This window comes from Pithys albifrons, chromosome 3 (genome assembly GCF_047495875.1).
Source record: "Pithys albifrons albifrons isolate INPA30051 chromosome 3, PitAlb_v1, whole genome shotgun sequence".
Classification (NCBI taxonomy): domain Eukaryota; kingdom Metazoa; phylum Chordata; class Aves; order Passeriformes; family Thamnophilidae; genus Pithys; species Pithys albifrons.
This window is the reverse complement of record NC_092460.1, coordinates 4,942,663-4,962,566: the sequence shown is the minus strand read 5'-3', so window position 1 is coordinate 4,962,566 and position 19,904 is coordinate 4,942,663. Positions and strand designations below refer to the sequence as shown.

At 41.4% G+C, this 19,904-nt stretch overlaps 1 protein-coding gene across 20 annotated transcripts in view; it reads right to left on the bottom strand.

Moving 5' to 3' along the window:
• Positions 1–1,363: 1,363 nt before the first annotated feature.
• Positions 1,364–19,904, bottom strand: part of FOXP1 (forkhead box P1) — a 380,458-nt gene continuing 361,917 nt past the window's right edge. For 16 of the 20 annotated variants that reach the window (XM_071550249.1, XM_071550237.1, XM_071550236.1 and 13 more), the window contains 5 exons: positions 18,216–18,337; positions 16,097–16,166; positions 14,099–14,137; positions 12,266–12,432; positions 1,364–6,215 (listed from right to left, as the gene is read on the bottom strand). In XM_071550249.1, the coding sequence (XP_071406350.1) occupies positions 6,071–6,215; positions 12,266–12,432; positions 14,099–14,137; positions 16,097–16,166; positions 18,216–18,337 (543 nt within the window). In that variant the 3' untranslated portion in view covers positions 1,364–6,070. The remainder of the gene's footprint in view (positions 6,216–12,265; positions 12,433–14,098; positions 14,138–16,096; positions 16,167–18,215; positions 18,338–19,904) is intronic. The other 4 variants (XM_071550257.1, XM_071550252.1, XM_071550250.1 and 1 more) reach the window with 1 other exon arrangement.

The window sequence follows — 19,904 nt, the reverse complement described above, 5'->3', positions numbered from 1 at the left end:
GGAGGGGCAGAGCCTGGTCCTGCTCCTCGGCTCAGTGCCAGCCCCTTGGCACAACCTGCACGTGGCAGCTCCCCTTAAACCAGAGGCCACAGATAGCAGGTGACAAAACACCATGTTTGGGCCCCAGAGACACCTGTTTGGGGTGAGATGTCCAGGGAGGTGAAACACCCAAGCCATCTGTGATGTCTTTGTAGCCTGTGACCTGACTGCTGGTGACCTGTGTGGGGACACACTGCCCTTCCAGAGAGGAGCTGAGGGTCCTGCTGGGACTCATCCAGGAACACATTCCCCTGCCTGGAGCTGACTCTCCCCATTTTACAGATGCAGAGCACCCCTGACCAACCATCAGCTTCTGGCTTCTGGCTTAACCCCCTCTGTGTGTGACTTTGGAAAACTTATTCCCACGTCCTCTCCAGTTTACTAAAATCTCTCCAGTGATAAAAGCGTGACACACAACTAAACCCAGATTTTGTTTTCTGTATTTTGTTAAAATCTACCAGTCAATACCATTTGGAGATACACTATAATGAGTGTGCAAAGATTCTCCCTCCCCATCCCCCCTCTAAAAAAAGTAGTTATCTGGTATAATTTTATGATAGAATATTTTTATAAAATCATTTGTACTAATTTAAGCATTTATCATTATATGCAAAAAGATTTCTTGATGAGAATATTATAGACGGTGCATGTTTTTGACATTAGCATTTTATTTGGATGACTAATCTTGCAGATGTGAAATTTTAATGAATTATTCATGAAAAATCTCTCCTCTGAAATTTCAGTTTGCTGCTAATGCTAGTTATTAAACATTTTATTTTTCTTTATAAAACTTGAAGAAAATAAATGTGTGCTTACTCAAAAGAAGGTGAGTTTTTCTTTTGAAGTTTGTCTCAAGTGCCAGTGGGACTTTGCTTCTCATGGTTTTGTGGACCAAGGGATTGATCCTGCAAAGCCATTTTTACAGGGGTTAAACGTGTGTCCCCAGCCCTTCCTACCAAAGCAGTGTCATTCCCACTAAGTCACTGGACTGGGAAGGAGGTGCAGGATGAGGCCCCAAACCCCTTCCTTTATGATTTGAAGCAGAGTCCAATGAGAAAAGAAATACCCTCAATTCCCTGGAACCCCAATGGGCAAAATCTTTTTGGAAAAGCTTATGAATCCTTCGAATGAGAGGGCTTTCCTTGATGCCAGTGTTTAAGCCTCAACCAAACCTCCTGTTCAGACCAGCCATGAAACCACCATTAAAATCTCTTGTAATTGGATGTGGTCGGGGAAGACCCAAAGAGAGCGATGAGACTGTCCATGAAGGTGCTGGGACATGGGTGAGGTGTAACAACAAGAACTTTGGACATGGCAACTCGCATTACCAGTGTGAACAACCAGCATTTTTATTGCATTTGAGAATGCTATAATGTCAGTAATTAGTACTGACTACACAACATTTTTTATTGTCTGTATCAACAGACATGGAATGATGGAATTACAGTTGATGTAAGGAATGAGTTTCTTTTATGCCTTATCAAAAAAAAAATCTTGTTACTGGCAGCACATACACACGAAGCACCATGCTAACAGTCTGGACTGTACCATTTTCATCAAGGCTTATGGGTAGAAGATACTTGGTTACCTGTTCTGGGCCCATTAAAATGCAGTCCTGAACTGCAAATTCACCTCGCAAGACTAGAATACTAAATGACTTCTGAAACATCTAAAAAATCACTCTGAGTTCATTAACCAAAGGTACCAAAGGATTTCAAAAGAGTTTAAACACGTTTGGCTCTTTTTTTCCATGCTATAATGAACGTGAGATTATTGGTGATCTGAAAACTACAATAGTTCAAAATTATTTTAAAAAACTTTATATATATATATTTATGTATGTATATATATAAAATATCTAATGATCTGCAATATTTGTAGAACCAGCATCCCTGCCCTGGTCTCTCCCCAAAGCTGAGCTCCAGGGGAGGGGAGGTGCAGGACCTGCAGCGGGACTCTTGCGAGTGAGAATCAAAAAAAGGTCATATATTTTGTGGTCACTTGTTCTACATAAGCCTTGATTTTTAAATTTTTTTTTTCATTTCACTTCTAGTTGAATGCAGAAACCTAACAGGTTTTACATTTACAAACTTTTTTTTTTTTTTGTGGACAAGGAAGGCTTTGACTCTCATTCCTGACAGCGATTTACCTGATACATGGTACTACTTTCATAATGTACGCTTTTCTTTGAGAAAAAAAACATGTAACAAATTGTCTTTACATCTTGGCACCTTGTAAAGTTTTTTTTTTGTTTTTTATACAAAAAGTTCAATAGTTTGACACTCCCCATTATTAATCACTACTTCACTGATAAACTTTGAAAGTGTGACCCTGGAATTCATCATGCAAAATATTTACTGCAGCAGGAGAAAAACATTTTTTTTTAAACGATTTTTTTTTTCCTTTCAAATATATGAACTTTGTTTAAGACAGCCAGAAAAGGCAGTGGTAAGATAACAGAAGGGGTGGGAAAGTATCAAAAAAACCAGCTTAAACACAAAAACTGTACAAAAATGCTTCGATCAATGATAACAGGAGAAAAAAAAAATCTGTCAACTATGTTACAATTTAAAAGCTGAAAAAAAAAGTCAGGGATTTTCTCCCACATGTCAGCAAATGTCATCCAATATTCTTAAAGCAAGGATAACTAAATAAAATACATGTGCAGCGTATTCTGCAATTCCATTACATACAGTAGTTTTTTTTTTCAAAGCTATTTTTTTAGTATAGTTAATATAAAGCAGTTGCACAAAAAGCAAAAGGTGTTTTGACAAACAGGTCTGCATTTATTCCTTTTGAGGAATGATATCTAAAAAAAAGGACCTTTCCACCTTTTCCTCCCTCCCCACCCTCCCCCCGAAAGACAAAGGCTCACACAGACACAGTGGGATATATATGTACAACATAATAAACCCCTCCCTAAAGAAGCAACTGTATATCCAAAGGGATACAGAATCAGAATTGTAAAAATCATAGTGAAGTTTGCTTGATGTAAAGCCTGAGATTTTCAGTTGGTTCTTCTGCAAGGCTGCAACACCTGCCAGATATGTTAAACTCTAATTTTTTATTTCTTTTTCTCTTTTTTAAATTTTTTTTATTTTTGCTACAGTCTTTAGACTAAGCATGCAAGACATACAACTAAGTGCAACTGAGTGAAATGTAATTTTTATTTACTCATTCCCTAACAGTTTGGACTGAGGTATGCGTACTAACAGTTTCTCATGCTGTTATCTTTACTCATGTCTAGCTACACATGCTGAGAATGAACTAATCTACCAGATTTTTATCCCCCTTCTGAATACCGAACTAACCAGCAAACCACTCAGTTTAGAAGCACAGGGCTCAATTCTCATGATCCCTGTCTGGCTACCGCCGGCACGTCACGAAGCTGCCTGGATATAATTTAAACCAAAAAAAAAAAGAAAAAAAATGTTTCCAAATGACCACAGACTGCCCTTTTTTTCTTTTTTTTTTTTCCTTGTCTTTTGAAATAGAAAGCAGAGTTGAGTCTTATAAAAGTAACTGCCAATAAAATTTCTTGTACCAAAGCTTATGAGTGGACAGGAGTGTTATTTCCTCATGAAAAATGCTGACCAAAAACTAAACAAAACTGAGCAATGTGCCAAGATCAACCAAAACTAAAGCAGTCATCCCAGCACAGTCCCGGAACAGAAGTGGCACACAATCTGTAGAACCAAAGACCAAAAATTATTTTTTTCTTTTAATTCTAGAAATACTATTATGTCGCCCAGTTAAACTGTGGGAGCTTTTCTGTTCTCTTGTGTTTTATTAAACTGTCTCCTTTATCTGATACTCTAATTTTCCGTGAAATAACTGTGTCTGCTTTCTTCAGCTCCCTTCTTGTAGCTCCACCAGTAACACTGATTCCTAGTTTTAGCCTCAAAAGCTCTCCTCAATTCCTCTTTACAGACTTTCATTTTGGTCACTGTAAAGAATTGCAAATAAAAAGTAACAACTTTGGTTCAGACATCTACTTGGCCTTCTAAATTTTCTAGAATAAAGGAGCAGTTTCCCTCTCAGGTTAGCAATAGCCCACATCTTGTCATTTCCCTCTAAATTCTTCAACCTCCTTTGATCAACAATAAGAGGATATTTGGCTTCATAAGATAAAGCATATAACAGAGAACATAATTTACCTTTGTGTAATATCTTTGGTAATTTTAGGAAAAAAAAAGGTTCAAAGAAGAATATAAATTAAGCTCTGAAAGGCTTTTTGAAATAATAAAAAAAAGCTACAGTCCTACATAAATAAATGAGTGACGGAAAGTGGTTGCAGAATGAAAATGTTTAGGTGTTTGGTGACCGAGGTTTGCTGACCTATCGCAATAGATTTTGTATGTCGTGTTTGCTTTGCAGAGCTTTGCTAGTTTTGCCTAACAAGCCCCGGCGCGAATTCTCTCCTGGCTCTCCCGTCTCCTACGGCGAGGTTTCCATACTGGCTGGTGTAATATTGCATAACAATCCTAACTGCAGTACTGGATTTGCACAGCTGAAAATTAACACTTTAGCATTAGTGGGGCTCTGTCCTTATTAACTCCCGTAACAAGTTCAATCTGAAATCTAATTTGTATTCAAACAGATTAATGCCACCAAGCAATCCTGAACTGATGTTTAACCGTGAAACATCACCATGTACAATAACAATTTAATGAAGTCATCTTTCCAACCACTATTTGCAAATGCAAATGCAAAAATTTAAAAAAAAAATAATTGTAATAATAACTGTATAGGTGCCCATCTCGGTAATCTCAGATATTCCAGAAAGATCTGTTGACCCATTAAGAACTCGTGTTGAACAACCGAGAGCCTGCCACTGTACTATTCATTCTCTACTAAAAGTGAACTCTGTTGGTGCTGCATATATTTCTTTGTGCTGTTCAATTTTGTGGCATTTGCTAATATTCACCGTTGCTGCCAAAAAAAAAGGAAAAAAAAATCAAAAAACCCAAACAAGAATATATTAAAAATACTGCTTTGTGGAATGAATCTGTGTTGCTTCCTACAGTGTTTCTATGTTCATCTGTCATTCATTCTCATTCTTGCAGTACTTCATTTCTCTCTCTCCGTTGGACAACCCTTCCACATGTATCGTGCAGCATTTGGGACCTTTTCAAAAAACAACAACAACAAAAAAGGAGACACCGAAATGGAATGTTTTCCATAGCTAAAGAAAACATGGTGGCATCTGAAGGAAACTGGAATGAATGACAGAAAAAACTACAAACAATTCAATGACATTCAGCTTCGTATAATAAAAACACCTATTAACATTCATCACAAAGTACAGAAAACGTTGAAGCCTCCAAGAGGCCCTGGGCCCAGATGAGGCCTGAGGTCAGAACTTAAAATGGTAGAGGAGAAGTGGGGCGGGGGAATAAAAGCAATACATTAAAAAGTTTGGGATAATTTTTTCTTTGAACCCCTCCCCGATATACACGCTCACACACACACACACATACCCACACACGTGCACACACAGGCCTTCCCCATCCCAAATGGAAGCAAAAAGAAAAAAGAAACCAACCAAAAAACAAAACAAAAAATGGAGTAAAGGCAGTGATAATCAACATGCAGTACTGTGCAAATATGTTGTCCATTGGAATCCTTAAAATCTGGGCAAAGACTTGATCTGCAGTTCAGGTGTACATGCTCAGTTTGATGTCCTCAAGTGTCCAAAATTGGCAGGACCTGCAGTCCATAGCTGGCTGCTAAATGCAAGTGAATCAGTTTAGCAAATTTACAACACTGATGTTGACTGTAAGAGAGGAAAATCCCAAGTACCAAACAAGTCCATCCAATGCACAGAGTACAAATTCCTTTTTTCAACAAAAAGTAGAAAAATCAAAAATACTCCCAAATGGGATACTTGATGGCACTAAGAGTTAACATATTTCATAGTTGTCAAAGTGGACTGAGAATCCTCCAGACTGTACAATAATGGAGAGATTTCACAGCTAAGTTTGACGTGTTCTTCCAATCTTCATTCTCAGGGTAACGATGTCAGACATACTCATTCTATGTCCTCATTTACAGGTTCATCTTCATAATCTCTGTCGTGATCAAAATCTGGACTGTGGTTGGCTGTTGTCACTAAGGATAGAGGGCCTTCATTTTCATCTGGGTCTAATGGTTCTTCTTTGACATGCACGGGGTGCCTGGGAAAACAAAAGGTCACAATCAGTAAACTGCTCATTAAAAATGGTGTTGACAGTGCAGGCAGGCTGGGGAGAAAGGTGAGGTGGTTTGGGGGGTTCAGACTTGGTGGGACCAGTCTAAGAGCTTCAGGTCACCGAGGAGAAGTTCTTCATTTCTGTAGTGGCCATGGAAGCCAAGCAAAAGCACTTTCTCCCAGGCAACAACTGAATGAACAACAGTAAACAGCCTCAAGTTGCACAAGGGGAAGTTTAGATTGGATATTATGAGAAACTTCTTCACTGAAAGAGTGGTCAAACACTAGGAAAGGCTGCTCAAGGCAGTGGTGCAGTCACTATCCATGGAAGTGTTAAGAAAACAAGTGGATGTGGCACTTAGGGACATGGTTTAGGGGTGGGCTTGGCAGTGCTGGGTTAATGGCTGGACTTCATGATCTTAAGAGCTCTTTCCAAGCTTAATGACTCTAAGATTCTATGAAGGCCATGCCAGGCAGGCAACACTCAGCTTCCCCGGGAAAACACTCTGGGAGGAGCACCTCGATAGGGTTTCCGTCTTGGGATTGAGGGAAAATGCTCTCAGCTGACACATTAAGTTAATATGATCTTTGGATAAATAAGCAGAATAAGCATCCGGATGGGAAGGCAGTGGCCTGGCAGCCGCCAGGCTGGGCTAATCATCGCTCGCTGTGTGTGCAGCGTCTCTCGTTAACATGCAGAACCTGTGAGACAACTCTCCAGAGGACGACCCCAAGTGAGGTTCTATCATTAATCAACTTCAAGCAAACACAGCAAAGAGACACCATGATACATGCTTTAAACTCCAAATTAATGCATATTTTTACAAACTGTCAATAAGGGAAGAAAAGCCCTGCCAGGAAACACAAACAGAGAGGAAAAGGCTTGCTCAACACAACAATATGATAAGAAAGCACAGTCCTAACGAGAATAATAACACTGTCAGCTGTAAACAAGGCAGAACATGATCCTCAGCTCATGGTGGGCACAAGGATGTACTAAAGAGATGAGATCTGCCAAATTTCTCATTACAGCAAAGCACATGAATAACCCGCAGGGGAACCGGGCTTGGTCATTCAAAATGGGTATGGTAACAATTGAAAAATGTTGTTCGTAAATCATATTTACAACAAATCCTATACAAATACAAATTACACCTTTTTTTAAACTCTTTTTTTTTTTGTTAGGCAGCTTTTGAAATGTAAAATAGCTGTGTGAGTCAATAGTGTCTTGTTGGTGGGACTTTATAGGAAAGCAGGATTTTATTGACATTACCAAGTATTAATAATATGACACAGTGATGGAGACCCTGTTTGCTTCCTAAATAATTGATGTTGTAGGCAATCCCTTAAAATAAAGTGTTAATGAGTTCAAGTCCCACTCTGTCTCTCATTGAGTTGATATCCACCTCCAAGACTCATTTGCTCTCTTTGCAGGCTGATTTAACCCTTTCATACAGGCAACATGAAAAGAGAATCTGAAGCACAAACCTTTCATGAAAAAACTTTTTCTGTGCTTGCACAGCTCTTTTTTTAAAATGAATGATTTAAAATAGCTGCATTGTATTTTATGTTTTGTGTGGATAAGAAGGACAACACTGTTTGTACTCTGCTACATGGCTAGACAGCAAGGATAAATCACTGGACAGGGAAAATGTACGCAGCATCCATGGACAAACCACAGATAATTCTGCCTACTTTGAGTGAGCCAGTTGTACCCTTGTACCCATTTATTTATTTTGGTTTGAGCCTGGATCAGTTTAGGAAGCATCTAACTTGCTGACTACAGACATTTCTAGTGTCAGCTATGAATGCTTTTCAAGTCCCTGCATGTTTCAGCTTCCTGAGTTGTAAAGAGCTGGATCAATACTTAAGTATTAACTGCACCTTCTGACTCATCCAACAAAGGAATGGTGGGGAGAAGTGACGCTGTATCCCTGTGAACACTCCTTTTCTCTCCAAATTCATTAATATATGTCCTATCAATACATGTCTGGGAGCAAAGAGGTTCCTCTGCATGTCACAGAGTTTTTGCAAAAATTACCCAGAGGGCATTGCTCACACAGTTTAGACCTAACTAGTGAAAAAGGAAGGGTAAAAAAAGGACTGGGAGGAGACAATGCAAGTATCAGAGGTTAAGAACTGGCATAAGCATGTATCTTGCAAGCAGATTGCCATGCCACAGGTGTGCATGTGCTGTCCCTCCCTGCACCTCATGGTCCCAGCAAACGTGAAACCATGCTGACTATCTGCAACCAGAAAAACTTACATTATGAATAGGCTGTGGGGCCCCTCACTTGGGAGAAAACATGAAATGAAAAACAGAAGAAAGACAGGGAAAGAGTAGCTGCACAGAGAGCCCGATAAAGCCTGTGCTACTTGTCCTTTACAGCAGTCATCTTTTTTACTGCTGTTTTAATGTCAAAGTCTTGTTTTTTTGCTTTCTGATTTTGATGCTGCTGCCGGGCTTACTTATTTTTTGAAAGTATTATATTTGAAAACACAGATGCAAAATTTTCAAAGGGGAGAGGACAGTGCGTATTCAATGCAGGGGAGGTGGCCTGGAGTTTCTCCAAAGGTTGCCCAGTGTCCCAACACATCCCCACCACCTTAGGTGCCAGCAGGTTAGAAAGGCGCTCACTGCATTCTCAACCATCCAAAATCCATGAATGCTCATTCTAAGGTCTCCAAACCTTTCCAAGGCAAACTCTGACCCTCTTCTGGTTTTGTTATGAAAGCAGGTGAAACCAGGTGGTTTAAACTGAGGTTCTCTTTGGGGTTTGGTGTGATTCCCAGAAGTCAAAAAACGAAACTTGAGGTGTGAGAAGCAAAGCAAGCACCAAGTTATGAAAAGGGCTGCTCCACCCTGGGTAAGATGGAGAAGGCCACAAAGCCATGAGGAGCAGAGCCACCCCAGCCTCCTCCAGCACCTCAGATGTTGCACCAGCATCAGACAGCGAGCTTGGCAAAACCTCCATCCCCCAAATGAGGAGGTTATCTGGGTAATGCACCCCCAGGGAGAGAGCTGCAAGAAAAACAACACCGAAAAATTCAACTCCTTGTGTACTCTGTCAGCTGTAACCACAAAATCGCATGCGAGGAGGAAACCTTCACAAATCCATGATTTTGCTCAGACATTTCTTCTGAGCAACTGAAATAAATGAGCCTAAATAATCTCAAAGGCAAAGGGAGACTTTTGTATCCTCTCAAGTAAGTCTGAATCTCTATTTACCAGCTCACCAAACTCCCAAATTGGGGAAGGAAAACTTCCTTTAGAGACTAAAGAATTCAGTCTGATGAATTACAGAAAAGGTAAATGCTGGGTTAGGCAAGAGGAAAAAAAAAGGTGGGGGGGGGGGGAGAAGGAAAAGAAAACAAAGGGTTTCCCATTTCTGTTTTTATAGCAGCAGAAATTCAGTACATTCCTTTTAAGTAGATGCCTGAGACTCCAGAAGGGGTTAACAATAAATAACCTTGCTGAACACAGATTCCCCTTCTTTTCACATCTGAGTAATTCTTTTGTTTGTCCACTCTGGGAACAGAGGAGTTTTTAATAAAGCTGACTGTTGTTTAAAGCCACTGAGTTCTGGTGGTGCACACAGCATGGAGTAGTTTGCTTTGTGGCTACCTTTGGAGCATATCAGGATGAAAGTGTTATGTCCCCAAGCTGTAATTATGCGACTACTTTCTAGTGTTTCAAAAGGAGGGAGAGAGAAGGGAAAAACCCCCCATCCTAGCTGCGGTTCAATGTGTCATAAAAAGGAAACGAATGAGCAGTAATAAGACTTCAGCTAAAGTGTTAAGACTTCTTAGCTGTCATGTTAACAAGGTCCTTTAAACCTTACAATAAAGTTTAAATCTTGATTCCTTCTAATATACTGAAATTGTTTAAAAATAATTTGTATTATGACAAGGAAATCTGTTCTGAGAAAAAAAAGAAAATGTCGTTAACAAAGCAGGAGCATAAAAAATTAAAGGTTTCATAGTGCCTGGAAATCTGCTGTTAACTCGCGATTTTGTTTAGTGAACAGGGTAAACCCCATGACGTGTGAATGGTGCTCTAGCTTTAGATCCCTTCAAACTACTTAGAAACACCATTACAATGGGGAAGCTCCGAGGCTGGTATTGGAACATCACCCGGCCACATTTTACTTAAGCAAAAAGAAATGTTCAGCAGAGAACACATATATTATCAATTCTGAGAAAATGAAAACACTCAGGAAACAATCATTTCCATATTACAACAGAAAATTGGATTTTCTGGTGAATAATGAAAATGAGGCATCACTCCCCCCAACCTCCTCTCTCTCCAGTATTTGTTCTGTGCCCCTCACCTTGGTATCAATGTGCTAAGAGATGATTATTAAGTGCAACAAAGGCCAGAGCTATGCACAGTTCTGGAAGATGTCCTAGCCTATTTCAACTCGGTTATTTTTCCCTCCTTGCAGTGTCTTCAAAGACAAGAAAACCTTAGGTGAAATAAGAAGTGCATGAACTGCACTAGCCTTGAACTTGCAAAAAAATAATTACTTGAATTAACGCAACATCATAAACGTTCCTCCCTGTCTGTTAGGCCAGGAGAAACCCTTGGGAGAAGTCTTGTTTCTGGAGAGAAGCCATGTCCCTCCACTCCTCCTTCACGCCGGCCCTGCGTGGTCACGGGTAGAGGATAACGAATTGTGACTAAAACTGCCTCGAGATGAATCCGTCTGTGAGAGACGGAAAGTGTGTCATGCAACGTTACTTTGGGAGAGATAATTAATACTGCACAAACAATCACTGGAAAAACATTATTTGAATGTTTTGAAGTAAATGGTAAAAGACAATGTTTAAATTAATTATTAATTAAAAATGAATGTTGCCATCTTTAAAGATTTTTTTTTCAAAGCACTTTGTGCACTGATTTAAAATGCTGCAATATCAAAGTATCCAGAGCCTCAGATTCCTTCGTGCCCCCTCCCCTCTGACAACACATTATGCAGGTGGGAAACTTTTTTGCCACTAAATGCTAATTAGTTTCACAACTAATTACTATCGTGGTATTAGGTTAATGTTTTTTCTACTTTTTGATTTAGACTTACTTTTGTAAATCCCTTATTCAAATTACTTTGAAGTACAAGACTACAAATTAGTTCTCTTTTTAATGTGTAATATGAGCCATGGCAAGGCAGCCAGTAATTTTACAGCCTGTTTTAAGGAGCAGAGGGAAGACAGGCAGCACGGTCACTCACAGGTACCCAACAGCTCAGTTGAGTTTTGGGAGAACGACAGGACTTATAAACTCGGCTTCCTCACCAGCTGCCAATTACCTGGGGTGTAAGTTGAGGGGAGGGGGGAGTTTACAGCTTTGCAAACTCACTCTGTCACCCCATAAATACTGCACACACCCATTGGGGCATCACACCCTTCCTGCCTTACCCTTTCCTGCACCAGCTCGCTGCCCGGGTGCTGCTCACGCTGAGCAGGGACAGCGAGTCCCCGTCACTTCATGTCGTTATAGACGTACTCATTACACCGCCGTCTGTTGCTGTAATGCCCCTATTAATTCTCCTTTTGATATTTTAAGAGCAATCTATAAATCACACAGACCTTCACATTAATGCTTAGCAAGACCACTGTGCGTTGAGTGATTGTTTTTGGACCCACCAAACAAACCCATTTCCCAGCTCTGCCCCAATGGCTGTGCTCATCTCGTGGACTCAAGGGTAGAGAAATCACATTTTTTCTCCAAGAAACAGAGTTGCCTGTGAGGTTTTGCAAGGTTTAAAGAAGAGAACTGTAAACAAGTGAACAATTTTATAGCCGTGTGTGTGTGGGTATGTGCTTGCTGGGCTGGGTTGAGCTGATCGGTTTTATGTGGGAACTGGTAAATGGCTCTTTCATGTTCTAATCACGCCAATCGTGTCCTTGGATGGAGATGTGTGATCTTGCAGCTACATCCATGAACCTCGTGAAAGAACAATGAAGGGCTCCAGAGTCAATACCTGAGCAGCTGGTCAGACACCACCTAGAGCAGGCACGTGTCTCTGCCGTACTTACATTGCTTGCATAGGGGAACGTCCTGGACTGCTGTCACTCCCGTTACTGTTCGTATGCTCCATTGCACCATTGAGCTCTTCCCTCATTGCGTTGGCTAAATTGCCCAGAGTGGGATTTCCCATGGAAGCAGTAGTGTATAGAGGTATACTGTTCTCAGCCATTGAAGCCTGCCAAGGACACAAACAAATCCATGAAGAGCTATGACTAACGTTTTTATACATTGCACAACATGCTCACTTGTTTGAAAACATTCTTCACATTTACATTATTTGCAATTACAGGTTTTTTTTAAATATTGTGCTTTCTGATAGGTATTGCCCTGATTCCACCAAGGGAAATTTAACATCATTTACATCTGGGTTTAAGCATTCATAGCTCTATTGGCTTGTGAGAGGATGGAGCTTTCCATTCCCTATTTGGAATTATACCCCCTGGAAAAAATAAAACATCCTTTCCTTATTTTCACTTTGCAAAATTATGTTTGGGGCTTTGGGGTATTTATTGTGGCTTAGGCTTGGGCTTTGTTTTTAATGAAACAGGGAAAAAAATTAGAAATGGCTCAGCTGGTAACTCCTTCCCACCTAGAGAATGTGGGCACCAAGCAGGAGCGCAGCATCACCGAGTTTGGTTTTCCTTGGGATACATGTACAAGACTGTGGTTAGCACTAACTGGATCAGTCTGAGTTGCACTGCTCTACCTGAGAGCTGAACCAGTCCATGTGAAATTTTTAAAACCTCAGCAACTCAGCTCTTACCTTAGCTATTACAGATCTGACAATTTTATTTCCATCTTCCCTTGTTATAGAGAAACACCATGCAGAGGCACACTAGAGTTAAGTTTCTAAATGGAAATCTTTGTAGGAAGAGAATGAACTGTTAAATATTTTCCTTCTGATTCCCACCGTTCTGCCTGCTAATATTTACTGTGTGTCAGCATTAGCTCATGTTGACAGCACAGTCCCATGTCCGGCGCAGCAGCAGTGGGAGTGCAGAAACCCCAAACCCCAGAGGAGCCCAGTGTTTGGTGGGGATGGGAAGCACTGGAATGGAAGGCATGGTTTTCCTGAGGCTGTAGAGTCCAGGGATTGGAAGGACATTTAACCGTTTCACCCATCCCAGCCCATTCTGGCTGACATCATCCATGGTTCTCTGAGCCGTGTCTGCGCCAGAGAGCCACAGACGCTGGCTCGGCAGTGCGCGACCTGCTCCTAGGGAAGGTCAGCTGGCTGCAGTGGCCGAGCAAAAAAAATCCATTAGGCTGGGTCTGCATGATGCTAACCCAGCCTGTGGGAGGGGAATACATGCAAATATACTCCCCACCAAATGATCTTGCCTGCTTCTAATTCGTGGGACAAAACTCCTTGCTTGTTGCCAAGTCGGCAGTTCTTCCCAGGCAAGCACAGCCAGGGACAGGGTGGAGGGACACAGGATGGGAAGGGAGGGCAGGACCAGCCCTCACTGCAACATCTTCAAGAGCACAGCCCCTTTTATTCTTCCTTACATTGACCTCTCCATGTGCACAGTCCTATGTGTCACATGTGATTACAAAAGCTATTCTAATGGGGAGGATTATTTTTATCTTCTTGATTCAACAACCGGCAAACTCATTGTGATTAGGGGACGCAAGGAATGGTTCACATTTCCTGCACTTGGCAAAATAATGACTCAAGTTCTTCACCCACAGTGATAACTTGTAATTGCAGTAAAGCAATTTACTGGGGGAGAGGTGGGACACAAGGAATATTTGCTATCAAGATAGTAATAGGGGAGGGGGGTGTTTTGGGAGCCTCTGTTGACCTGCTGGGAAAAAAAGAGAGCTGGAGTTCCCCATACCTTCCACAGAGAGAGTGGGGAGAGAGCTGCTTCTTCTCCCTGGCCATGAGGGAAAACAAATAGAGGAGATGTCAGAGGGGTCTGGGTGAAGTAGAGGGGTGCCTCTGCCACCTCACAGGAAAAGTTAACCACAGTCTGCCATCCTGGCAGCACACAGTCCCCTGCACATTCCCTTTCCAGCAGTGAGAGAGCTGCGGTTCTCATGGGGATGTGCAGGCAGCAGCTCTTCCCAGATTCCCACAACAGCCGGGCGAACACCGCTCATTAATTATTAATTAGACTGAATGTAGGCACTGGCAGGTGAATTTGCCTTGTGTCCTACAGGGATCTGTTGCCCAAGTGAGGTCCAAACTGCCCACATGCAGTCACCACCTGCACACCTTCATCCAGACCCCCTGCAGCACCGGAGCATCCGCTGGGATTTCACTTATAAAATCCAGTGGTGGGGAGAGAAGTGAGGAAACTGCTGGTGTATTTTCAGTCTAAAGAAGGACCTGCCTCAGTGAAATTATTATTGTTCACCCCCATTTCTTAGAGGGGCCACAGTGGTAACACATCTGGCCCAGGCTCCTCTCTCCATCAGCTCAGTGCCCACAATTATATGGGGGGGTGGGACAATGAGGATGTGGGTCTTCCAGAAAAAGCAGGGAATGGAAATAGTTTGGAGGTTATCACGAAAGACAAGAATGGATGGAGATGACGACGACGACACGTGTTTCAGAAATAAAACACGAACAGTTCCATATGATAAGCATATTAATTGAAATTAGTCACATAGTTAACAATGTGAAGAAATGCAGGATCATTTCATTTTTGCCTTTCAGCCTCATGAATGTAAAATGTGCTTGTAATCTTAATACTATTCAGAAGACAAAGCAGTCTTTAAAAATCACACTTCACAAGACTCAAGGGAAAATAAGTTACTAATGAATGGTATTTACAGTTGCTTCATTTAAACATGCCTTCCTTGGCTTTCCATGAGTTACTGTGTAAACTCAAAAAATTAGAAGAAAGGCAGAACATCTTTTTTCTCCTAATAATCTGTTTCTTGTTTCTGAAAACAGAAGTCTGCTGCTAAACCTTCCACCAAACATGATTTCCCAAGCAAATACCCATGGGCCATCAGTGAACCTCTTGAGAAGTGACCCCGAGCAACCAACTGGGGTGTAACTACATGCAGTGTTGCCTCCTGGATTAATTCACACTACAAAACATAGGTTTGAACCCACAAAACATAAACACACAGACCCCACTGCAAATCCAGGGCATGGCAATGCATTTGTATCTTTGGTTTATACAGCAAATACTGACTCTACTTGGAGTTTTTGAGAGAAACTCAGGAATTTGTTGAGAGCGTAAAAAGGGCACGTGAAAAAAGGACTGGACACATGCACATTGTTAGACTGCAAGTCATTAATTGTGCACCAACACTTTGTGTATTTCTGCATTGTGAAAAAACAGAATTTTTGTCTTACAATTACAGCTTAAACCAATAAAAATTATCTTTTTTTTTTTTCTATAGGAATTGTGCCATTTATTTTTTACCAACAATAGGAAGATATGCAAAAATAGCCCTTAAAAGAAAAGGGGGGAAAATGATCTGCTTTCTCTTTAAAGCCATGAACAATAGAAGGTCACGTGCCGCAGTATCCTATCATTCAGCACATTAATAGCTGTGCTAGAGTAATTACACTTGTGGTATTTTTGCCTCAAGTGAAATTCTGAAATAAGAGGATGGAAATTATGATACTGCTGATAAATATTAATAAGTGAACTTTTAATTTTTTTGCCACAATATTCAAAATGCTAAGCATCTAGCTAATGCTGAAGCAGCCTGATATGTGTTTGCCTCCAGGGACTGTGATGCTTTATGCACTTAAGAAAAAAGTTTAACGGAATTAAAATTTAATATCTAATTAGAGCAAGGCTAATATATTTTGAAATGAGTGGGGAAGACACACGCCTCTGTTGCATATTTGCTACAGTCATTAATCTTACCTGTAAAGCAGCATTGAGAGGTGTGCAGTAGGTGTGGCTGGTCTGTATGTTTTTAATAAGAGAAGGGTTACTGCATAAGAAAAACATAAAAAGGAGAGTTAAATGCAACCAACTTCTGTGCGAGCGTTTCAAGCATGTAATGCTTCCTCCCACACCAGAAAACTAGACCTGAGACTGGTTTTCCACGAGTTCTTTTTTTTTTTTAATTTAAAGAAAATATCTGAGTTTTCGGCTATGGTTATCATATTTGCCTTTACTAAATAAGGAATATCATTATCTCTCAACGTTACCTTGCCATGTGTTCTACTACTCTGCGTTAGTAGCACATCTTGGCATCTCTGCTCATTTTAGCTGTGTTCAGGAGAAATCCTCCCATTTTCATCATGTCTGGGAGCCAGTTACCATGCAAAGGTCCATCGTGAGGAGGTAACATCAAGAGCATCACGGGACATTTAAAAACTACTTCATCCAAATTACTCTCGAAGTTGCTGGCAGTGGAGTCTCTCCCAACAGAGAGGGGGAACCTTGGGGAGCGAGGACTTGAGCCAGGTGACTTCCTGCCAGGTAAAGAGTGACCACAGAAAGAGGCTGCCCACACCATCGCCCCAAAGAGTCCGTGGGCACAGAGGCACAAGGGCAGGAGGCCCACCTAAACCACCACACTGCCCTAAAGGCCCTTTTAGTAAAAAATATTCTGGTGTGCTATTTGGGACCCTTATGTTAGTCAACTTTATGTAAGGGGCCAGATTTGAGGAATATGAATGCCAAGCATATCTGTTCTATCTTTAGGAGGCATCTGAATACCACTGGTTCCACCAGAGGGGAAAAAAAATTAAAAGAAACATAAAATAAAAACTACAAGTCCAAATGCAAAAAATGTCCCTAAAGTTTTACCACTCATGGGGCATATTTTTATTTTAATTTTTCTCATGTGGGAGTAAATCACGGTGAGCAGAGTCTTAACTGAGCCCCTTGTAGAGGGACCAGCAAGGATCAGTTGTTCTGGAGAGATGGCCTTCAAGTAAAGGTCAAAGAAAATTGCTTTGGGAACCCCAGGAATATTGGTGCAGAGTTGTTGTAGGCACAGGATGGCTCGTTGATTGTCATCTTTACAACCAGTCTCACTGCATTTTCAAACTCTTTAAAGTGAATTCAGCATTTTTGTCTTGTAAGTACCTTACTCTTCTGATTTAAGAGTTGCAAAACAAAGCATACAATTGAAAGCAAAGGAAAATATCAGAATTAAAACTTATCTGAAGCCTTTCCTGGCATATATCTGTCTTCCTGACACGTCTACAGCAGCATATCTGCACTAGCGCGGATAATTATCTTAGTCTACATTGCTCTATAAATAAATGCTTTAACAAACATGTCAAAGTAGAGTTATTACTACAGGCATTTGGATTATCAGAGTAGGACACACGAAATACATGTAACAACCAAAAATTTAGTTTCTTTAGCAGCAAAGGTGATGTCACTATTTCGTGAAATGCAAGTCTACATGAGATGGGTAAATCATGCAAAGCAAAGCAACAGCAGAAAAAAAAATTAAAGCAAGTAAAAGCTCTTACTGTGCAACAAGCTCGCCAAAGTTTTCATCAGGGCAGTATTTTCGAGGACGGCCTCGTTGAATATGACGGCCACGTTTAAACTCTTCATCATCAACAGTCCAAAAGGACCCAAACTCATCCTCTACTCTGATAAAGCACTTATGCAGTGAGAGGTTGGTGCGAATGGCACCCTGGGACAAGAGCAGCAGCAAAGGAGATGAAGTGGAAACAAAGGGACACGGGATCGGGGACAGAACAGACATCAAATACAGGGAAAAGGAAAAAGAAAATAAAATGCAATAAGCATAAGCAAATGGTTTGTGAGGGTTAATATGCATTGCCACCTAAAAGCTACTAGCATGTGATGCAACAAACACCAAGCAAGCAGGGTCAGGGTACTGGTGGGCATACAAACAGTAGTGATGAGATGTTTGTCTTGGTTTCCCTTAACTGAGACAATGCGAAACCACCTGTGGTTGGTCTAACACCAGCTAGCAGCCAAAAGCCTCTACGTTAAACTGTAAGCATGATCCGAGCTAGGCTAAGAAGTTCAAACATGGTGGACATACCCACTGATCTTTTGTGGCCTTCGTTTTTGGAACTCTAGTTCATCCACTGTCCATACTGCCCCTTTAACGTTTTCTACTCGCACAAAACACTTGTGAAGACTAAGATTATGACGCACTGCATTCTGCAGCAAGTATAAAAGAGAAAACATTCAAAAACCTTCTATGAGAAAACGCTCATCATTGTCCATGAACAGCAGCACAGTCAGCTTGACAGTTCTCATTTTGCAATGTTAAGCCCCTTCCCCTCCCCGCACCCACTTGCCTTCCCCAGCTCTTTACATCTTATTTTGCAAAGACAAAATAAATACGAAAGCTTAAACCCAAGATTAAAAATTCACGTTATTCTTATCAATTATCCCCAGAGTGACTGAGAACAGCCATCATTTTAAGCATGCACATTGTATTATACAGCACATTTCATACAGAACACAAGAGGAACATTGCTTAGACGTTTTTCAAAACAAATATATATGCTCTGCAAAGAGAAATTTCACCCACCCTGGAAAAGAAAGCAGTTAGAAAGAACAGAAAGGATTTCATGTAAGTACAGACAGCTGGATTTAGCAGTGAGGCACTGGAGCGGGTGTTGCTGCGGTTTCCCACAGCTGGGCTAATGTGAATCAGGTGCTGAACCTCCCTCCACACCCATGGCACGGACTGGGGGCTCGGCAGCACCCCACCAGCCGGCCGGCACCGACTCCTGCCTCCATGGCTTGCTCTTATATGGAAGTTGGCTCCTATTTCTGGCAGACTACTCTAGTGACTGATCTGAGCCTCTGCCAAGTGAAAACATGAGGAGGGCTCTTTGAAACAAAGTGATAATATCCCCACAGCTCATCACGCAGAGGGACCCCATGCTCATGGCGTCCAATGCCTCAATGATGTCTCTCCTGAATCAGGAAGGATGAGCCCAGTCGGCCTCTCCAACATGCTGAGGCTGGACACAACATCACACCTCTCTATGTCACTGCAGGCTGTTGGCTTTTCCATTCCTGCTCCCTCTGACACAGTGCTGAGCCTTATTACTCCTCAAATGGAGTGCCATACTCCTTCCCTGCTTCAGGAGTTTTCTGAGCAAATGCCCTAGTACAATGGCTGGACATGATGATCTTAAAAGAGTTTTCCTACCTAAAAAACTCTATGACTTTAAAAAGCCATTGTTTCATTGAACTTGTACATGGAGCTTGTCCCCAGCACTGCTGAAAGGGGCTTGGGAAACCAGGAAAACAGAAGAAGCCATTTGCTGAAAATCTGCAGGCAAACAAGTTCCATTCTCACTGGCACCATTGATTCAGTCAATCTGGTTGACTCGTTGGCAGGCACAAAGCCAGCCAAACACATGGCCTAGGTCTAGGAAGCCAGGAGACGACAAATTTTTTTTCTTCCGACATCATCATCATCTTTTTTTTTTTCATGAACATGGGGACTGGATGGTGAAAGGCAGCTTTAATCTTGAATGTCTAAATCACTGTGCAAACAAAGGGTATGCACAGAGCATTTGTCATGCAAATTAAGAGGCAGTGGTGTGTGTGCTGGGAGTGGAAGTCAAAGAGTCTTCTGCTCCTTCTCCAATTCCCTGCCATGGCAAGTGCAGTCCCTCCTCTCCCCCCCCCAGTACGGATGGAAGACCTGGGCTTTGAACTGCCTCTGTTCAGCAGATGCTTGAGTGCAAATGTGTCTCCTCTGGCT